Raw genomic sequence first — 23,344 nt, 5'->3', positions numbered from 1 at the left:
TAGAAATACACTGATGCACTCAGACCAGAGCCAGAGTTTTTTCCTTCATATTTCAAATCCAATCTTCCTGCCAAAGTCTCAGAAATACTGCTTGAAGACCCCAAGAAGAAAAAAATGTTTTAAAGATGACTGACTTTTTTAAACTAACAGTTGCAGCACACAGAAACCCACCTTTGCAATCTGATCAAACTTGCCAAACAGCTCATTTAGCATGTGCACCAGTTCCCCTGGGGAGCAGTCACTGGCCAAGCGAGTGAATCCCACAATATCAGCATACAAGATGCTAGACAGAAATAGAATTGAACAGAATCTTAGTCACAGCTTCCTTTTGCAGGACTCAGATTTATCAAACAATAGCTAAACCTGAGCATAAGCATTCTGGACTTCACAGGGGTATGCCTGTACCCAAAACAGCCACTGCTAAATGAAGAGCAATAAATACAACTATATTTATAGGCAAACCTACATTTAACTAAATAGGTGCTATGGTAATATAGGCATTAAAGGTAATATATACCTATATTGATCTTTATAGGTATTATCTTCTCAAGTATTACCTTTATAGTATACCTATATTTACAGGTATTTATAGATATTCTGTACCTATATTTGTTAGTGTATTAAAATATCTAAGAATGTAATTCAAACTAACTTGTCCAATCAAAAAGCCACGCAAAAGAAATTGTAAAGAAGAAAGAATGTCTGAAATAAATGGTGAGTTACTTTTTCTAACTACTAAAGTTTAGAATTAATAAATAATTGGATCCTTCAGAATATTTTTATCTCAGGTACTGTGTAAAATACATATGTCATACAGCTGCCTCTATTTACATGATATAAAGCCTGGGAAATCATTCCAGTTAAGAAAAATACAAAATCAAAATAGTACAACTGACATGAATTACAATTTTGACTGGTATACATGAAAGCAAGATTTAGTACTTTAACTTGAAAAATCACAGAATCACAGAATCTGCTGAGTTGGAAGGGACCCACAAGGATCGAGTCCAACTCCTGGCCCTGCACAGGACCATCCCCAAGAGCCTCACCAGGTGCCTGAGGATATCATCCAAACGCTTCTTGAACTCTGTCAGGCTTGGTGCTGTGACCACTTCCCTGGGGAGCCTGTTCCAGTGACCAATCACCCTCTGGGTGAAGAACCTTTTTCTAATATCTAACCTAAACCTCCCCTGACACAACTTCAGGCCATTCCCTCGGGTCCTGTCACTGGTCAATCAGCGTCTGCCCCTTCTCTTTCCCTCAGGAGGAAATAGTAGACTGCTGTGAGGTCTCCCCTCAGTCTCCTCCAGCTTGAACAGACCAAAAAGACATTATGAAAAGAGCCTGTTAACATGCGGTTTTTTCTAAACAACTCCATTTTATCATCACCTTTGTGACTTTCTGGAACATGGAATTGTCAGCGTTTGATCAGATTAACAGATAATAAACATTAAATTGTTGAAAATCATATTAAAAGAATTGCTTTCTTAATTGCTCCCTTAACACTTTCTTTTCATTTTTTTTCTGAATGTTGTTGATACATTTTGTTACAGTACAATACCTTACGTTGGTGTGCCTTTTGACATACAAATTGTGGAAGTTGTTGGTGTTTTCCAGCTGACCTGCCTTCGGACCTTGTAACCTCTGAATGATCTCTGCTTTCATTTCCATGGCAATGTGAGCAGGCAGTAAAGAAAGTAGAAGACGCTCCTAAAGTTTAAAATGAAATGTCCACAATTTCTTTAAGGAGAATAAAATTAGTATGATAGCAACACTGTGCAAGGCACACATTATTGTCAATACTATAGAACATTCTGATGAGGTTTGCACTCAGACCTGGTATGGCCTCCAAAGTTAATCAATTCCTTGAAGAATATGACAGGAATATATACATGCTTCCAAGTAATACCTAGCTTCTTCAAGGTTAGAAAAAGCTTAAGCTAAACTTAATATCAGAAGAAGTTATGTACAGTAATCTATTCAATATCTGAGTAGTATGCAGCAAATAAAACAAGAGCTGCAAGGCCAGTTCAAAGGACTTTAAGGGAAATGCAGTCTAATTCAGGAAGAATAGGCTAAATCTCTTTTTTTAATGTATTTTAAATGTTTAGCTATAATTTTAGCAGTTGTTACACTGAAAATAAAAGATAAAATACAGACATGGAATATTGCAAATCTTGAAATTTTGCAGACCATTTTGATATGTACTGTCCCCTTACTTTATTATTGCATTTGACAAAATATTTTTTTTAAATATTAACTTAAAAGTAAATTGAATACTAAAAGAACTCCAAACCCTACATGTTTTTCATCATTTGTTGGTATTATGGTCTTCCTTTTGCAAAGGTCTCTTACATCAGTACATTTTCATTTTGCCCATTTTACCTGTGACAGCTTTAAGCTCAGGTCCTATTTCTCTGGAAAGCAGATCAACAAGAACTCTGCAAAAAAACCCTTCTTTCTTTGATCATATTCTATCTTGAAATTGAAAAAGAATTTCCCATTTTCTCCTAGGTAGAGCAGAGAGACTAATTCTGGCTAAGCACAAAAACTAGAACCCTGAGCCAGTGAGGAGTGGGAAGGCATCTGAAAAAGCCCTTGTCAGAGTCAGACAGAGAGACAGTTAAGCCAGAAGAAATGATGATCACAAAACGTGCATGATCCGCAGGTGTTACTCAGAATGATGCATTCTCTTTGTTTCACAAGGTGTATTTTTGCAGAGTTTGCAATTCTACTCATGAAGGTACCAGAAGAAATGTAACCATTAATCCAGTTCTCTGCCTGGGCTAATTACTTCTGTTCAGGTCTAATGACCTTGAGTAGAACATGGCAATACAGGGCTATAGACTCTTCAAATATTTGCAGCTACCTCAGCTATCTATCTCTCATATATAATGAAAATTTCACATTCCTCATTGCATTTGTGCACTTGTAAGCATAGCATTAAGTTATATGATGCCCTGTGAAACTGATCCTACACATACTTTGTAAAAAACCTTTATTTCAGTGAATCAAGACAGAATCTTGCTTTGTCGCTAAGTAAATATTGAACTAAAAATTTTCTTTTTTTTTTCCACTCTGATGAGATCTAAAAATAATTTTGATTCACATAAGTATGGACTGTTCTTTATTTTGCATACTAAGGCATATCACATAAACAGTAAGATGATTCATGAAATAAACCTTCAAGGTAAAGCATACCTGTTTCTAGCCTCACTAATTAGGCAAGAATAAAATAAGAGGTACCATTTTCCTACTGCTAGGATCTCAGATTTGACACATTGCAACTGACAAGGACATATACAATTGACTTTTCATCAAAATGTTAAAGTGACTTTGTTTCTTAAATGAAAGTTTTATTTAGTATGTTAAGGCATTTTAGCAAGTTTACTTCCAAGAGATCGATGTATTTTCATTGCTTATGTTCAGTGGCAATATTTCATTTGCAGTGGTTCTTGGTGGATGTATTTTGCTAGTACAGAAAAAATATCTGTACAAACAACAGATTTTTTTTTTCCATAATGAAAGCTTATTCTTCCGACTTGATCTTTATCTAACAGAAAATTGTTATTTTGTGATGTACTGGATGGGTCAGCACTTGTTAATAATTATTACTACACAGTTAATGAAGAGGTGAATGCTTTGAGCTACAACTGGACATTACCATACTCCTGTTGTACCACGGTTAGTAAATGCAAGCTAGTTCACAATCTTCCTATGACTGTTATGATTCCAGACACACAGTGATGCAGACACTCAACGTTAGGTTACTGCTTATGTGTTTGAAACTCAGAAAGGCTGGACAAAGGTCATAGGAAAAAGCAGCAAAGGTTTTCAAGGAAGCAAGAGAAAAAGCAAGAGAAAAAGTTTTCATAGGAAGAACCATAAAGTCAACTACAAGCCAAAGAATCATATGAGAGAAGGGAAAAAAGAAAGGAGACATCAGGAGAGATGGAATATTTCCCCTCCTTTTTCTCTCCAGACCAGACCACTATTCTAGTCTGCTTAAACATCCTGGTGAAACTGTTCACCACACCAGAATTCCCTCCAAAGTATGTTTTTCTTCCTCTGTTTCCACTGTACAAAAGAGAAGGTTGCAACCAGAGGTGGCTTTAGAGAACTGCAATTGGTGAAGCACTGCAGAATACTTTGCTATGCCCAGCTTGCACCTAGAGCCTTCAGCCACCCTCTCCGTCATGCAGGCTGCAAGTGCTCACATTTCAATCCTGAAGTTATCACTTGTGTGATAATGTGTATTATTAATTTTCATTTCTTTCACTAAAAAACAATTGTGAAAGAAGTTGAATCTCAACTTCTTATGAAGACTGTGGCTGGGCTAGTCAGCTAGACAAATGCAAAATGCTTAAAAATACATTGTTCCCTCTCGTTCTGCTAAAAGATCCAAAGATATGCGAAGCACTTAAGAACACCTCTTCCTTCCTGTTTTGTCATCACTGGTGGCTTAAAAGAACATAATTGAAACATCAAAACCAATTGCTTTCCTCTCAACCACTCAAGTCACTTGTAGCTGAGATCTTTTAAGTCCTAGGGCGAAAAGACAGAGCTCACAATCTGTACTGAATACAACATTATAGCGCCTTTCAATACTGTAGGGTTAAGTACTTCTCTCTTCTTCCTCTGGATCCCAGTAGAAGGATAGCAAGTAGTCATCCTCCCTGGATTCTCCAACTGAAGATTTTCCATGGTATATGTTGAGTTCCCTTCTCTCAATCTCACATTCAAGTTGATTTCTTTGTCAGAATTTTCCCTGAATCATACAGACGACTTTAGCAGTGAGTCGCAGTTATACAGCACTCCTCTACAGCTTGATAACCTCAAGTTGTTTGTTTAGCTGGAGTAAGTTAGCATGGCTCATTTAAAGAACACAGGAGTCTGTTGTATTCTGCAAGGTGGCAACTGTGTTTGAGTATCTTGCATAGTATCATGATGCTGCTATGCAGCAAACAAACAAAATATCCTCAAATGCTTGGTACAGGACATTTTTTAAAGTGCATGTTTCACAAATCAAACTCTTCTTGGCTTGAGGTAATAACGGTTTATTTATTTGCTTATTCCTGTTTTGTTATGTAAACTACCAATACTGATTCACTCACATGTATAAGATCACACAACTAGCAACTCTTTAAATCCATAAATTCTTAGAATTATGCTACAGTAAAGGCCAAATACTCTTCCACCTAGTCTGATCTCTTGAATAATATAGACAACAGAATGACATGGAGAAATAAAAGTAGTATGATATAATTCATTACATTAAAATTATAGTGCCTTACTCTCAGTAGAGAGAAACTCTCCTTCAAGGTAATTCACAGAATCTAATACTGAATTCCTGAGGGAGCTTTTCTCTCTCTCTCTCTCTCTCTGTTTTCTATGGAGGGAACTGCAGGTCTAAATTTTGGTCTTACTGGAAGAAATGTCCATCTTTGTTGTTAAGCTTCTTCTGATGTTCAAGTAGCCTGCAGAAAAATTATATATTTGTAGATCAGTAAAGGACTATAGGAATATTTTTGTCCCTGTAATCCCATGTAGGGATATTTTTGTTCCTTTCAATGTCATTTAGGGCACTGAATCATAGAATCATAATAAAATCTGATTTCCTGTGGGTTGGATTTTGTTTTCAGATTCTTGTGGCATATGTTTAATCATCTATTTAGCAAGTTTGACAAACCAGGTCAGTAAGTCAGCAGTAAGAGCTCAAGAAGCAATTAGCCTTACATGCATTCCGCTTCACAACAAAGTTAACAAATAAACAAATAACAAATAATTAATAAATATAATTAAATTTTCAACTGCCCTTGAAATGTATAAAGAGATAACCTACAGGAAAGGAATCTCGTGACTCCTGATTACAAAATGATGAAACAGCTATGAAGCTGATAGAGATGGGGATCAACAGGGTATTTGTTTATCAAATTATGGTACTGTTTATCCAGACCTCGTGATCATTCTCTTAAATACACCTACAAGGATAAATAGTTGTAAATTGCTTTTTCTTCAAGCTAACTTGGATTCCTGACTGGGAGGGGAGATGATTTTTAAAAATTACATGCTATTATCCCCTTAAATTTAGCCTATGTTAGTAATCTCCACCAATCTTATTAGTTGTGCTAAGACCAATAAATCAATTTTATTCATACACACCGAGAAAGGTATTCAATTTTGATTACAGAAACATCAAGAGGTGAAGAATTCATCAACTCCTCTGCAGTTTGTTCTAGTTGTTAGTTAGCTGAACTGTTAAAACTGTTAAAAACTGCTAAAAACTGTTAAAATGTGTTGTGTATTTCTTACTTTGAAGTCTTGGCCCTGTTATGCCTTTCTCGGCTCAAGATTAATGTCCATACTCTGTTCCTTGTAAACACAGATAACTTTGATCAGGTAAAGAGCTCCAAAAAGTCTCCTACTCTTAAGCATTTTCTACACTCTCTTCTCAAAAACCTAAACAACCCTCAAACATTTTTCAAAGTTTTTTTGACGCAAATCCTAACATTTTTCTCCAGTAAACAAAGACATGCACATACCTACCCCCCTGCTTTATTCCCCTCAATATGTCCATGATTTACACTGCACAACTTTCTGTTGTAACATCACTGGAGTTCCCTGTCTGCCGTTTCATGTCTCCTATTGTCTCCAAAATATTTTTCAAAGTTGCAGCCTTGAAATATTCTAGCTCTGGCCCATACACTTTGCTTCTAGAATTATGACTCTTCAGACAGTTATTATAAACTCTCTTGATTACTATAATTTATAAAGTATTCCATATTACGGTATTTACCATCAGACCAATATTTGTGATTTCTGCAAAAATGATTGTCTATGAATGTCTTCACATACCTCCTAGATCATTAATACAAAATACATAATAGCATAAACAAGGAGATGTGGTTCTTGCAGAACATGAAACACATGCCAATTCATTGAACATCTCCACTGTTAATTTCCAGTTACTTCAATCAAAATCCATTAGACTGTGCTCTTTTCATGGGGAGTGTCAGTACTTTTACGCTGTTCACATTGCATCAAACATCTTACTGAAATCTTCTGATTTTGGAAAGTTATTTAACCCAAACCTATTCCCCATTAAAAACTGAAAAACATTTTCACACGACTTGATTTCCTACCAATTTGTTGAGTACATCACTGTATTTCTTTCCAAATGCAAAACCATCGCAGAAGCATCTTTTATTTCATACTGATTGTTTATACTTTTTTTGTCTAGTGGCAGCCCCTTCATTACGATGACTTTTTTCTTAGAATACTTCCAAAACGCTGCTACTGGCCTCGACAAAACCAGACACAGTTTAAGGATTTTTTCCTGACATCTAGAAATCTCATACATATCACAACTTTCACCATATTGAACCCTTTTTTTACATATCTAATTGCTGCTTTTGCTTCCAGTTGTGGCTAGCACAGACTTTATGCCACAGATAACATCTCTCCTGAGGACAGAACTATGAACTCTCATCTGTTCTTGTCTGTTCTCCTAAAGGGCCCCTCATTGCTAACAACATTCATTCATGATTTTTTTTTTCCCCATGGGAACTGAGTTTTTTTTAAAACCTCCAAGCACAGCACTGTAAGATATTTTGTTTTGACGACCCTTTTGGTGAAATTTCAAGGTTGGTAATGCCAGAAGCCAGAATATCAACACCAGAAAATCAATACACACAGGAGAAATGAAAGCACCATCCTCTCAGTCCTCACTGTTTCCTCAGCCATGGAATGTAAATGCCCTTGTTATCTTGCAGAAGACAAGACACAGGTGTCTGGGAGCTGCTCCCACAGGAAAGAGAGCCCTGAGTGGAGGCTGCCAGTGGGCAGACTCATGCTGGCTGCTGAAGGCCCAGGTCACCAGCTCAGACCATGGTGATGAAAGATGTTCACCCAAGTGGCGGGATTGGACCAGGGCCAGGGTGAAGCCCAGGGAGGGGCCAGACAAGCATCTGCCCCCGCGGTGCTGCCAGGGAGCCTCCGCCTGTGGGTGAGGGGCTGCCCTCCCCAACCTGTCCCTGAGCTCCAACTATCCCTCCAGAAAGGGTGAGTTGTCTTTGAACAATTTTGCAATGGCAAAACATCAGTCGTGTGACTTGCTTGCTTTGCAAGAACAGTACAGCCAATGCAGGCTTTTGACTGAAATACACTTAATGGTTTTCAGGCTAAATAAACAGTGTTGTGCCCAGCTCATTTGCTGCTGAGTAGCTCTGTGAATGCAGAGCTAGCATCCAGCCGGTCACCTTCATCTCCAAACAACATTAAAGCTACCTGGAAGCACAGCACTGCTTCGCTGCCGCATTTTTCAGTGTAGGGATCTGAAAGCTCATTTAAATTCATAGGCTCATCACACATTTGGCAAAGACAAATTCCTTCACAGAACTTAGGGGGTGTTCAGTGTTTATGCATAGATTGCATATGCAAGCTTTTTATGACTAATTTTGCAAATTATGTTCACTACACCTTCAGAATATGTGCCTATCCTGCAGGTGGTCAAGTGACGAGTCATCGAACAGCAAAACAATAGAGTAAACAGAGCATACTGACATACACAGCCAGAGCTGCTTAATTAACTGACAGAACTTCAAGGTTTGTTTCCATCTGATCTTGTTAACTCTTGCTTTAAGTTTTATATATTTCAAGAACTGATGAAAAGACAGAAGAAGAATTTTGGAAATAATCAGTTTGATGAGACTAACATGTTTGTTACTATATCAGCCTTTAATAATGGTGAAGTATTATACTGCTGGAAATTGCTCAATACCATTCTTTTAAACAATAAACCCTTTAACTTCAGTACATCTCACTTCACATTTTGATAAGAATTTTATGCTATTTTTTCAATAGAAATGAACAAAACCAGACTCATCTCTCTTTTCACATATTTCCCTTCTTCCAAACCATCCATGAGACATCAGGGAAGACATTCAAGAGTACTGCTTGAAGTTTCCTGTTCAGCTGCCTAGTTTAGAGCAAAACCTTGTGGTTAAAAGCATCAAATCCAAAGCAAAACAAAAATAATTTCTAAGGCACAGCACTGCACTTAAGTTAGATGATTATGTCTGAAGCACATTTTCAGCATCACTCCTCCATGCTCTTCTAGTTAACACGAAACTGGTTGCTTTTACCTCTGACATTGCCTGCTGATGTTCTAGCCATCTGCTTACAAAATACCAACTAAGCATGCAAGAATGGATTTCTTTCTGTGTGTTGCTGGTGATTTTCCAATATTTTATTAGATACTATACAGATATCACACATTTGTGTGATCAAATGTTGGTCACCCCACAGAATAAGGATCAAAACCAAGGATTGGTCACCCAGCTATGCCTGTCAGGAGCTCATAAACACTTCAAAGTGGGTCAGACAGAGAGGTCAGAAGCAGGGCCAGACAGCAATCTCTGTATTAGATTAATCAAGAATAAAAGCAACTAAACATAGGTTTGGCCCATAAAACAGCCAATTTAAATAGAGATAAAAGTTTATTCAAACAGAACTTAATTGCAGAAGTTTATTTCACCTGTATATTAATGAAAAATGAAGCTACAGTAAGGATCTGTCCTACTTCTTGTGAAACAGTGATAAATTTTAATGTTGCAAGCTGTATATTTTAACACCTCTTTTCTGAACAGCAGTAAGCATCGCTGTTCATTCAACAGCTTGCTTCCTAACCTTGAAGACAGAGGAAGCTGACTCATACTAGGTAGAAATCAAAGAACAGGTAGATGTCTGGAAAGTATACACTGTTACTGCATTCATAAAGCAGACCTTTTGTTTCCTTACAATGGTCTAAATAAAAGAGAGCAAGAATGATTTGCATTACATCTCTGTCTCAGGAATTAAAGTTTCTCTTCTGCTTAGTCACTGAATATGTATCTTGTAAAAATCTCCCAATTGCTCTTTAATGATTATATTCACCAGCGACTAAAGACAAAAAATTTTAAATGAAAAACTTTGGTCCCTCTGGAAAATAAATAAAAAACCCCAGTGTTTTGAAAACCAATTCTCTTTATTTTGAGGAACCTGATCAGGGAAAAAAAACTCAAACAAGAACTTACAGTATGGCAGGTATATGCTAAACTATTCCTTAACACTCATTACTAGGCCTAACCACAAAACAAAAGTTAGTATAAAATACAGCAAGGGTTAAAGCTTTCAGAATTAGCCTGGTTGCATTTTCTAAAACTCCTGAACAACATTTTCCATGTTGCTGTCAGCACATTTTCCAAAGGATTTTCTATGGTTTCAGAAGTACTTACGCATATAGGTACGCAGACAGAAACTCAGGCTTATTTACAGAAGGACAGGAATGGTAAATACCAGACCTTCCAGTGCCTTGTCACCTAGGGAAAACCCATCACACGAGGACAGGCACTAAGTCTGTGTGTGCAATGCACAGAGAAAATCAGAATCCTAAAAATGCAACTGAGAAAAATTAGAGCTGCCAGAGGAGGTCACATAATTGGAATATACCCAGAAAAGGGTACTGGTTATGATTCTGTACTAAGAGTCACCAGGTGCTTAGCTCCAGGCTGGAAAGAGGCACCTCTATGTGCTTGGGACTCTGTTGTGAGCAAAACAGTCTAGAGTCAGGCAATTTTAATTGAATTAATTTACTGCAAACAAAAACAAACCTCTCATTGCTAATTGCAGTTTTTTAAAAAAAAGAAGAAAATAAGTGAGGCAGACACTTACACAATCATCTATCCTCCACAGTTCCTGGTCTCAATTTTCCCTATTTTTGCTACGGATTATACTCAGTCCATCAAAATTCTTGTCATGAGGAGACAGGCAGTGTAGGAAGCTGAGAGAGTAGCGTGATAGTTTCTTCTGACACTGTGTGCTTAACCACTTCTGTTGCTCTGCACTTAATGGTTTCTGTTGCCCTTTTCTTCAGTGTCCCTGCTCTGGCCTGGGACATTGATATGCTGCAGTGCCCTCAGGTGTGTCCCTGCTCCAGCATGGGTTGTCCATGGGCCACAACCCCTGAGAGGTGAAGATACCCTACTTGGGTGTAGAGGTCCTCTACACAAAACAGCTTGTGTACAGCCTCCAGCAGCTGCCTGTTTCCTTGTGAACTGTGTTTGTGCAGAGGCACCATGGGTCCCTGGCTAGATAACGTTTTGATGCCCAATGGGTAACTTTTTTGCACACAAAAAAGTTTTTTCCATGGCTGTTTTTATATTCCCCGTGATAGGCTGGACACAGCTTTGGCTGACGTAGTGATTCACAAAGTGTCCCCCACCAGGTCACCACATCAGCTGCCTGCATCTGTGGCCACTAACACAGGCTCAGTACAGAGACACAGTGACCAGTAGTGCAGAAATGGGATGTCAGCTCCAGAACTCTTCACTCTTTAACAGGAGATACATGGGTTAGACAATACACTCTGTAAGCGACCCTTGTTCAAAACAGTCCTCTGCCAAAATGAGACCTCATCTCTCTTCCTATCCCCATGGAGAAATGCTTATCAGTGAGCATGAGGTTATTTTGGAGGTAGAGCCCTAGCAGCCTTTTCAAGTGAAACTAATTACCTCTAATATGAAACCATTTAAAGATTACTGAAGCAAGTACTAGATTTCCTGTCACTGCAGCACTCCAGGTGAATCTCTAATCCCCAGACTCCTGCACAAGGGCTGCTGCTCTTCCTCTTTCTCTCTCTTGGGATGTTCAATCCAGTGGGGATATTTGATAAATGTCCTTCAGCACTGGAAAAGATGGGGTCCAGTTTTTCCCCTTGAGATATTAGGTCTGAATTCTTGTCCTCACATATTGAGGGTTTTAAAATAGATATAGTTCTATGTCTATTGTTTTGGAATCCTGGTTTACACACTGATGCCTGCAAATTTGTACATGTGAATATGAAGTGTAAAAAAAAATATGAAAGCTGCAGCTGATTGATTGTGGCAGTATTATTTCTAAAGGCAAATATGGTATGGATGAACTAAATCTATTCTATGATTACTGCACTTATAAAAATTCCAAGCTTTTGAGAAATTTGGAAATGGTTTGTGACTTTACCTAAAATTCTTTTTGATTATTTCCAGCATACACCATCAATATACTTCATGCCTTTATTTAATTTGATTAATTTTGAAACTCTGCATTTTAAACACAGATTAATAGATCTATCTATCAGAAAAATGTGTTGACAATGAGGATTGTGTGGCTGTTCAAGAGATAAAATTAAAAGAAACCAGAAGGTAATATATAACCAATAACATTTTACCATGTAATTCACAAGATCATAATTTATTATTCATCAGCGAAACCTCAGCAATACAGGCATAATAATGCCGAATGTTTAAGCTACAGGAACCATAATTCCTGGAAAGGATGGAAGAACAAAAAATTTACATCTTTAATGTAACAAGATGTTTATTTTCATACTTGGCTCCTGTTCCAGTCCTCTTGGTGAATTTTTTTACTGCTTCAAAACTCTTTCTATATGATATTAGCAAAGATTACAGAATATGTACTTTTTTCACACTTACGTTGCTTTTTGTACCATTTACACTATATAATTTTGAAGAAAATGGTAAAAAACTAGACTTCTATATATTTGGAGCCACTTGTAGTAAGAAATGTTATAAAATACACTTTCTGATTTTTATTAGTACACTATTGTTATTAATAAGCAAGAGGGAGGAAATTTCCTTCTCAATCCTGCCTCGAAGGTACACCCTAAAATAGTTGTCTTCCCCATGACAGCACTTGCATTGCCACGTTCAGCACAGCTTAGCAACATGCAAATACTAAGTCCTGCCAAGAATCCACAGAACATGTGCTAAATACTCTGTTGTGTTCTGATGAATCAGGGCCTTCCTATAGAAGGCCCTACATATTCAGTTTGGGTCATTGCAGAACTTGCTTGTTTTCAGTTTCCAATATCAGTATTAAGAATAATTGCCTTTTTTTTTTCCCCCAAGGGTTGTGACTGGAAGGGAATGCTTCACTCTGAATCAAGTAGATCCACCACAATGAGAGTCACTGAGAGGTGCAGCAGAAAGAACCTTTTGGAAGACTGGGTGGAGCAATCAGGGAGAAAGCATGAAGAAGCGAGATATTACTTTACCACAGTGCAACTGACTTCTGCAGAGCAAGCTGTCGTGCAAGTGTAAAGGTGACAGAAGATTTCCTAGAGACCCCAAAGGGACTTGCTGAGGTTGTTTCAATGCTGGAAGCCACTGGAAGCTGTTAACTAGAAGGGCTTTCTAGAAGAAGCTGGAGGAAACTCTCCTCTGCAAGGACTCAATAAGAGATTTATTTTCAAGTTTGCTATTTCCTCTGTTTCATTAACAATTCTGGGCTTTCCTTAAGTAAAGAGTTAACTTATTCTAACTTATTCTAAGTTAACTATGATGTAAATAAAACTCTCATGTTTGAGACTGGTAGCTATTCCATCCAAGGACCTATGAGTCATGCTCTGCCATACCAAGTGTGGTTTAAAGTTTGAATAAGCTTTCTCAGTGATTCAGTAAGGTTAAGCCTTTGCAGCCATGCCTACCTCTGTATGGATTGCAGCCCATGCTGTGAGCAAATTCTATAAATTATCTGGGGGCAAAAGGTACTTTCTTATTTGGGCAATTCAAAAGAAACTTCCATTGCAGAAGCTCATCCCTTAGCTTGTAACTGCTGTTCAAAGAATGACACTGCACATACATAAGGTAGTTATTATTTAATGCTTGACAGATAAAGGTCTGCATCATATCTGCCTGGTGTGATACCAGTTCCTCTGCTATTCTCCTGTATCCTTTTCCATTTGAAGTCTCCAAGGAAGCCTGGTGCTTTGGTCTGAGACTGTATGCTGAAATACTGACAGCTGATTCAGAGCAAATGCTCCATCTTTCTTTTCCAAACCTACAGCTCCTCCAGCAGACCAAAATTCATTGGATTCAGGACAGTAATAGATATCCAGACCAATCACCTCACATCTTCCAGCAGAACTTCTTCAAAGTTCGTTTTTCTCTCAACACTAAGGTGAAGGTGACATACTAATAACAACTTCTGCTGGTTTCAGCTAACTTTCCTCATCTATAGGTTCCTATTTGCATTTTTCAGATGCCTGTTTCTAGTATCTAACAGCAGCACATTGAATGAATGGTTTCCCAGGTATACTTTTTCTATTCAAGTGGTACAGAAATCCAACAGCATATGCAATACAGCATTTTCAATTCTCTGCTTCCAGTGCAGAAGATAGGAACAAAATATGGCCTAGGAAGAATTGGAAGACCAGCAATAAAATCATGTTTCTTCAGTGTGACACAGGAGACAGAAAGGAAAGATGGCTGGGCCAGCTGCCCAGGTTTAAAATACCTTCAATTACCTAATGTTATGGTTTTACTTTTTTGGGGGAAATGGTCAACAAGAAAATGTGGGTCTACACCAAAAACTGGGGCCCAAGCTACACTGCAAGTTGGAGTAGCAAACATAGTTGCTACTTGGAAACACTAGACAGGAACAATTCTATGAAGGAACATGGAAAATGCCTGCTGTTAATCTTACACTAACAATTGGCTCTACCCTAAATATCCATGTTATTTCATAAACAAATCTATCTGGCTACAGTAAAGCCAGAAAAAAAGCCCTGTAAATCTGTACCTTATGAATTCCAGTAAATTACTCTTTAAGTATTCTTTTCATCTTCTAGAAATGTACATAAACTCTGTATACTCTGTATACTTGCATACTCAGGCTTTATTTTATACATGAATAGAAACCTAAAACTATCTTATATAACAAACTAAATTTATTTATGGCTTTCCTTTGGGCAGCATAAAGCTCACTGTAGAAGCTGACAGATCTTCTTATGTGACACTAAAGCACTTCTGTGAATAACACTGTGCAGATTGGTGGAACATGCTCCAACAGCAAATTATTCTTTCTGGGACTTGAAGATATTTTATGGTTGATAAGCAACTTTTACTGAAATCTTTATTTTTTTGGAGCAACACAGAAAGTTAGTTAAAAAATAATCTAAGCATAAAAGAAAATTGAAGGGACATGAGGAATTTTTTTAAAATAAATTTTTAAAAAATTTCTCAAAGGGGAGAACTAATAAAATTTTAAATGTTTGGTTATGCAAAGATATTTTTTCCTGTCCCATGACTGCTTACATTCTTCAAGACCCTTTTCTGAGGGATCTTGTCTTCCAGAAATCCAGGTAGCCCATATCAATGGATCATTTTCACCCACAAGATTTGAAACCTTCAGAGAATTCTTATTGTTTCCTCTACAGAATCTGTCTTGACTTTTCTTCCATACCTCACCCTCAACAAATATTCAGTGATCTTGCATTCTGCTTCCACTAATATGCCCAAAACAGACAGTGGGTTTCGAAGCCAGTAGTCCTCTGGCCTTCCTTAGAGCTCTGCCAGAACTCTAATCACAGTTGTCTCCCTCTTGCCCTGCAGCATCAGCACAAGTCTTGGTGATTTCAATTGTTCCATTCCTGAGCTTCTTTGGATCTCTCTGCTGAATACACAGACATGAGGATTAACTACCACTTATTTTATTTAATCTATCTATTCCTTGACCTCTCCTCCTCACACTTCACCTTGAGATAAATGCTGCAATGAGTTTTCAATAATGTAAGAAACTCCCTTCTTCCACAATGAGTGCAGAAGTATTAAAAAAATTATTCTCTAGATTTACTGTAGGGAATTACATGGCATAGTTCCTGAATATTATCCTACTCTGAAAGAGAAAAATCAATTAATTTCTGTACAGTGTTTCTTTCTAATAATTTTTATTTTTACAGTAACATCTCTTCTTGATGCTGATTTAATTTTCCAAAAAGAGAAAAAATATTTTTTTAATTTTTCAATTTTTTAATATCCCCTTTCATCTAAGCAAAATTTCAGATGCTTTTGTACTTATTTAAAATTAATCTATTACCAATTTTCATACATAATAACAAAGTATTAAACATTAGGAATTAATTAAATTGAATGGCTTTCTATTCCTTTCTTTTCAATTTTTTTTGGAGGTGTGGGTGGTCTGAGAACAACTAGCTGGTCCAGAATAAACTAAATTAATACTTTACTTTCAGTGGTGGAGGGCAAGTAGCTTTCTTATGATTGATTTTTAACATTTCAATGAACTTCCAAGAAGACAAAGCAGGCAAGCTACACAACACAGCCTAGTCCTTTAAAAATTTTGCTATTTTTTTTTTTATGTGTTCTCTATCAACAGGTACTTGAATTCACTCAACATGACTCACAAGGGTAGGAATTTAAGTGTATTTAAGGCATATCTAGACATACTTTCCTGAACAAGTGCCTTTTTTCTATCTGTAATTTATACAATTAAGTACTACATACAAATATAAAATTTCAAAGGGCAAAGATATGTCTTAAATTTGTATTTTTCCAACTTCTTAAAGCTGTGACTTGCGTACTAAAATTCAAATTAAATCAAAACACAAATTAACGAAATCCTACCATGCCATCTTCTTATTCTGCTGTAATTCATTACAAAAATACTTTTTTTAATATCTATATATTAAAAAAACCCTTTCATTTCAATAATACAGTGCATTTCAACAATGGATGCTACATAACATTCAAATATAAGTTATCCTACATCATTCAAGGCCAGATTGGATGGGGCTGTGAGGAACCTGGTGTAGTGGAAGGTGTTCCTGCCCATGGCAGGGGTGTTGGAACTAGATGATCCTTATGTGTCCTTCAATCCAAACCATTCTGTGATTTTATGTCTACTCCCTTTGAAAGAAGAACCTAACATTGTAGCTATAGAGCTGAAAGGCTAAAAATCTTCTTTTTTGCAAATGAAGAAAACTTGCAAGCATATTGTCCTGTGTAGGTATTGCCCTGCATAGGGATATCAGACATAAGAGAGATAGGAACTTGAGGCAGTGGGGATACAGAGGCAGCACTGCACCAGTTATAATTACCTCAAAGCAATGGGTATGGTGGGGTTACAGCAGTCCCTGCAGTGCTGTTTAATTTGCTCAAGAGCACATCTTTTTCAAGGGGTAAACAACCCTTCATGTCTGTTAACACAGTCAGTGTCTCAGAAGAAGCTCTTACTGCACTCACCCTGCAGCTGACACCAGAATGTTCCCAATGCCAAACCTACCTCACAAAATACAAAGCTTTTTAGAGGGCACTTTAGTTATTATTTTTTTAATATGTGGGTTTTTCAGACTAAGAAACCAATTAATTCAATAAGGTTATGCTAATCACATGACCAACTTAAGCAAATATTTCCATGGAATGAAAAACTTGCACCATATCATATCATATCAGTTATTTTATTTTCTTTCCTGCTTCTTAAAAATGCGTCTTATTACTTACCCATATTAACAGGTTGAAATTCTAGCATCGTTTAAGAAAGGCCACTGTAATGCAGGTACTGAAAGTGACTTTGTGCATTTCTTGTCAACTAAAGCTATACTTTTCAGTTACACTACCCACTGTTTTCTCCTCTCAGTGAAAATGTGTTTCGTTGCACATAAATGCCTAGTTGTTCTGCTACTTTCAGGGTAAAGAGTTTATTTTATGAAAGAAAGTGTCAGATATTATGCCTGGAAACGGAGGAAGGCAGTGAGTCACTTGAAAGGTAACAATGGTGTGTAGAGTCTATGCTTATGCTCAAGAAGAGACAGAAGAGTTTTGACAATGGTTCTCTGAATCTGGTAGCAATGTAGTTCTTCCCTAAAAAATGTGATATACTAGACAAAGACAGTGACTGAACCATACGCTAATCTTGCATCAAAGTTTTCCTGAGTATTAAGAAAACGAAACTTTCTTGAAAATTACTATTCTACAGTAAATCGCTTTCCCAGAAAAGGAGGTGGTAGAATGCCCTTTGAAGTGGACATATGAAGACAAAGAGGCTACAAAAGCTGACAGGAGGAGGATGCAAAAATGAGTACCATAGCTTGTTGGGAGAACTCTGGTCAAGTACTTTCATGGACTAAATGATTGGCCTGTCCTATACAGAGCAAAAGTACCCAGGCTATAGGAGCAACAACCTTTCCAACTCTGAAACCACAGACTAAGGCAGTTTTGAAGTCTGCTGTGTGTGCACATTATGTCCTTTCCCCCCTTTCCCCTGCACTGCAGCACTTAATTAAGATTTAAATAGGGTTTTCTGAATGTCCCAATCATTTTCAGTGAGGATTGAGTATGTTCACATTTTTAAATTCATGATCAACTTGAAACTTTGTGAAACAAAGTTTGAGGGATCCCCTATAATAGTCTGTCAGGATTAGTCATCCTGAGGATATTTGATGACACCTGCAGAGGATAAAAATCCTTTGATGTATGCTGTATGCTGTTAGGGATTTTTTAATTTTTACAGTGACATCAGTGAGCAGGACCACATTTTAATGTGATTTGGGGTTTAAAAGGATACTGAATCTCTTTCGAAAACGTGCAATGTACTTTCAGTAGTGATGTACACTGTGGCCACTCCTTCAGCTCCCTCCATCCCGTCAAGACAAGTTCAATATGTCTCTCATGGCTCTCCATAGTCCACAATTCCACTGTCTAGTTGTCCTGCCTCATTGATTATGCAAGATCCTAAAAGGGTTGAAGTCCTTACCTATTTCCATAGCATTGGAATTTTTTATCTTGTCACTGAGACTCCGATTACTTAGTTTACTCCTACTAGTATGGAAAATAACAGCATGCTTTTTCTGCAAATCACCATAAATCCTCACTATGACTAACAGACATTTATCACGTGGCTTCTACTTTTTCATCACAATGTAGAAAAGTCTCTCTCCTTCTCAAAATTGATGGTTATTTTCCTACACATATTCATACAACATACACTTTTTTTACCAAAATCTCAACAAACATCACACTGACTTGATTTTTTTTTAAAGTACATCCCAGGCAGCATAGAAGAAATTTTTCAGATCTTACAACTGCCTGCATTTTAAAGCATCCCAAACATATGTGGTTCTACTTAACTGTCATCAGCGTTTCCTGAGGATCACCTACTGCATCCACATTTGCATTACAGGCATATTATACTATGGTGCTGCCTCTTCCTTTTCTCTTCAGTGCATCATTATTTATACTCTTCATACCTGTCAACCAACTCACCTTCAGAAAGTGATATCTTTAAAATGCTAATGTATTCTATGCTATGCAACAATGTGCTTCTGTCTTTTACTGGTTAGATAAAAATTTTAACTGAATGAAAATAATTAGGAAGAAACTGTGCTACAGTGATTTATGTGAGTAAGTTATAGTACATCTATTTATAGCATTACACAGCTTTTTAATGATAGTCTGTTGGCATAATTAAGACTCCTTGCACAGAGTTTGAACAAAAACATAACAACAACAATAATATTTAATTGCATTTTATATGCAAAAATCAATGGGGCTTCAGCTAACAGCAATATGTTTTTCATATGCTACTGATTCTAAATTGGGTTGTGACATACCATTTATTCCTCGAACTCATTGAAGATGTACACATTAATTTACAAGAACTCTACAAAATGCATATGGAAAAGAAAAATGAGCCCCACAGTTTACACAAAATGAGGAAAAACAGAGAGAAAGTTTATCACAGGACATACACAAAATAAGCAATCAATTCGCACTCGAAAGGCATATATTAACAGAGAAACAAAAGGTTACATGACAGTTACGTATAAAAGAAAGGTTTCACCTAAAAAGCTGGTATAAAAAGAAAAACAAAAGCTTATGATTTTGATTAAATTATCTTGTTAGAACAATAAATAACCCCAGACATCCTTGGGCATATTCACAAAGTATTTGCATGTCACAATAACAGTTCCAGGCACACTAACTTCCATCTTCTATTTTTATAACTCCTCTAACAAGCTGAACATATTTTTTCCCCTATGGTACCAGAAAACAAATGTTCCTTCTTAGCAAGTGCAAGGATGTATTTTAAAAGAACCTAGAAGAATAACTTAAAATGCAGGAAGACTACTGGTGCAAAGTTGTTTTTTTTCAAATATGGAGAGAAAATGGAGTTGTTATCAATTTAAAATTCTGTTCATCACAGACAGATTTTGGTCAGCAATCTATACACTGAAAAATCAGTGATGAGCAGTTAGTGATCTGAAGTAAACCTCTTTACTGTAACCGTGCTTTTAAAGAGTGTTGTCAGTGTGGACAGTATTACAGCTGCACATAATCCCTGTGAGCACTAGGCCTTTTTCTTAATTATGTAAAAAAAAGGTAAATTGCAGCTCCAGTTGTTGCAGCATATCAGGGCTGCCTGAGGGTTCCCTTTAATGCACTAAAGGGCATTATTAAAGGTATCTGTGATGCACGAACTCATGAACAAAACCAAATGTGACCTATAAAGCAAAGGGAATTTAACAAGACCAATTTATAATCTTTTTTTCCCTTAGTCCTCTCACATTTGAAAGATCACAGTAGCCACTATAGCTTAGAGTTGGGATGGAAGGCAGGTGTCAGGATCTACTCTGGCTAGAGCACTTCTAAAGGATCACATATATAATTGGAGATAGGCAGTGTTTCAAAGCACACATTCTTTCCAAACGCAAGGAACAGAGAAGAGCATAAAAGCATTAAAAAGCATGAAAAACAAAGTTCGGGAGAAATAACTTTCTCTGAGCAATAAAAACAAAGGATTCTTATTCTCAAGGAGTTTAACACAGAGCTGGCAGGGCCAAAGGAACTTAAAAATCTACTGCACAAAGACTGCTAAAAAACTACATAACTTTTCATTCCTATCAAAAAGAGGAGATTGGTAAGATGCAAAGCTACTAATTCAGGGCTATGAATCAAAGAAGCTGATACAAATTAATGTTGCAGTACAACAGGTTTTAGAGCCAAGTGACAAAATGAACAGGAACAATTATCAGGGCCATTTTCTTTTCTGACAATAGTTAATTGTAATAACTAGGAGAAGGATAGGACTGAAGAGCTGAAAATAGGTCACAGAAGCCCATGTCCATGGTTTCACAGAATACACAATACAGTGCATGCACCAGCTATCACCAAGAGCTCCCTTCTGCCTGCCTCACCACTGCAGCTATTATGGTCCCCATGTCCCTGCTGAGAGACCTCTGTTTCCACTGGGCATGGGTAGCAGCGTTTTGGCAGCACAGGAGCTGCAGGGGTGGCCTCTGTGGAAAGAGAGGCCACTGCAGAAACAACTGACTCCAGCAGCAAAGCTGGTGGTATCTCCAGGAGAACGTGTGGGAAGAAGCGCAGGAAAAGGCAGACAGAGAGAAAAAGAGGAAACAAAAGGAGTGATACAGAAGAGGGAACATAAAGGTCAGCAGAGGAGAAAAAGCTCCATTCTGGAGCAGATATCCACGCTGCAGCGCATGGAGACCAATAGCAGAGCAGATGGATATGCCTGATGAAACTGCAGCCTCTGGAGAGCCCATGCTGGAGCAGAGGAAAACCATGAGGAGGAAACAGCAGCAGCAGAGAGGAATTCCTATGTACTGACCTCCCCTGTATTCCCCTCCATGCTGCTTGAACAGTGGTAGAGGAACTGGAAGTGAAGGAGTGAAACTGAGCCTGGGAGCAGGGTGAGGAAGGATATGGTTACATTATCTGTCTCTTTTGCTTCTAACTAGCCAAAGTTGTGTTAGTTGTCAAGAGATTAAGTTAATTTTCTCATAGTTCAGTCTGGTTTGCCCACAGTGGTAATTGGTAAGTGATTTGCTTATCTTGACCCATGAGCTTTCTCATCCCTATTTTTTTTCCTATTTTCTCCCCTTTTCCTGCTGGGGTTGGGGGAAGGTGAGTTAGTAGCTAGGTAGGAGTTTGGCTGCAAGCCAGAGCTAACCCACCACAATATTACACTGTTCTCTAAATACTACAGGAAATTTCCTATTCAATGTTAGAAAAAAAGGTTGGGCTTGTTAGACACCATTAGAGCCTGAAAATTCATTATCTGTGTAAAGTCATCAATACAGTAATTTTCCACTATCTGCTAAAAGCAGAAAATTAAAAAAGGCTATACAAATTTAGTACTGTCTTACTGCTTGAGTAGTCACATTTGATAACCTATAATGAGAAAGCTGATAACTGCTGAACTTGAAAAATCTAATGAAAATAGCAAGAAAGAAACTTTAAAACAGGCACACAGTGATCTAAGCTTTAGATTATTTGAGACTGACTTAAGTAGCCATCAAATAAAACTACACAGGCAATGACTAAAACAAACAAAAGGAAATCATTTTTCACACCTTATGCAAATTATTTTTCACACCTTTTGCAGTTGACTGGAACGTGTGCCATAGGACTTGTGGATATCAAAATCAGTTAAATGCCACATCAATTCTGGTTCATTAAGTAACTGAAGCACAGACTTGCTTGTGCGCAGAGAGATCATCAGGGAAGTATATGCAAAAGACTTTCTTCTTCACTTTTTCATAGGCATAAGCTACTGGCTAGCAACAAGGTGCTAGGTGCTAGGTGGTCATTTCCTTTGCCTCAGTGTGCCTGTTCTTATGAACTTTATTCCTAGCAATGTCTTTAACTCTGCTTTTGAACAACTTTTTTTGGTATATTTAAAATATTTTAAATAAATGTCCTTGTCATCTAAGCCTCTTGTGGTGGTTTAAATAATCTCTGTGTCTCCTTCCTGACTTCAGATTTCAAATTATCTCCTAAATGCTGTTTTCAATCAGTTTCCTGATTTTTGTGTAGTTACCTTTTTTTAAAGGTAACATTATTTTTGGGTTGGTTTTTTTCACCCTTTTAGCCATGGAGTGATGTTCATATGCAAATACAATGTTCAGGAATAAATCAAGGCTTAATCTCCTTACGGTAGCTTAAAGAACCGAGAAGGAACTTAGCTTAAAAATTTGACCCTAATAAGCTTATGTCTGCATGGCTACACATGTTGTATCATGACCCATAAGAGACCATGACCCGTAACAGTTTCTCAGCCTGTATGTGTGTGACTGAAGCCTCCTGCTGTTGTTATATTTGCCATAGGCAAAGATACTCTCATGTGTCCTCTCTCTAATTTCTCTCATATTTCACAAGCAGTTCCTCATACTCAGTGAGAGGCTGAGAATATTGAATAGCTGGGACTTGACTTTAGCTTTTGCATTTTAGTGTTTTCAAAAGAGTTTATCCTTCTTTTCATAGACTATCTAGGGGAGAGTAGCAGGCAAGTTCTTTTACATTTTTGAGGTTTTTATTGAACGGTCATCTAAAAAAACGGGAAGTGGGGATAAGGATGCTGAATACAGTTTGAATGAGACCAATATATCAGATATTCACAAATATTTAAAAGCACTAATCTGACTAATCACACAAAATAAATCCAGTAGTAGGAGTCAAACCTGCTATTTTTCTAAAGAGTAAACCAGTCCTAG

At 37.4% G+C, this 23,344-nt stretch overlaps 1 protein-coding gene across 1 annotated transcript in view; it reads right to left on the bottom strand.

Moving 5' to 3' along the window:
* The window catches only part of ADCY2 (adenylate cyclase 2), a 212,817-nt gene that overhangs the window by 71,465 nt on the left and 118,008 nt on the right, over window positions 1–23,344 (bottom strand). The window contains exons 5-6 of the mRNA XM_027681002.1: window positions 1,562–1,710; window positions 172–283 (exon numbers count right to left, since the gene is read on the bottom strand). Of these exons, the coding sequence (XP_027536803.1) occupies window positions 172–283; window positions 1,562–1,710 (261 nt within the window). The remainder of the gene's footprint in view (window positions 1–171; window positions 284–1,561; window positions 1,711–23,344) is intronic.

This window comes from Neopelma chrysocephalum, unplaced genomic scaffold (assembly GCF_003984885.1).
Source record: "Neopelma chrysocephalum unplaced genomic scaffold, ASM398488v2 Primary Assembly neopelma1_22b, whole genome shotgun sequence".
NCBI lineage: Eukaryota > Metazoa > Chordata > Aves > Passeriformes > Pipridae > Neopelma > Neopelma chrysocephalum.
This window is presented reverse-complemented; position numbering and strand designations above follow the sequence as displayed.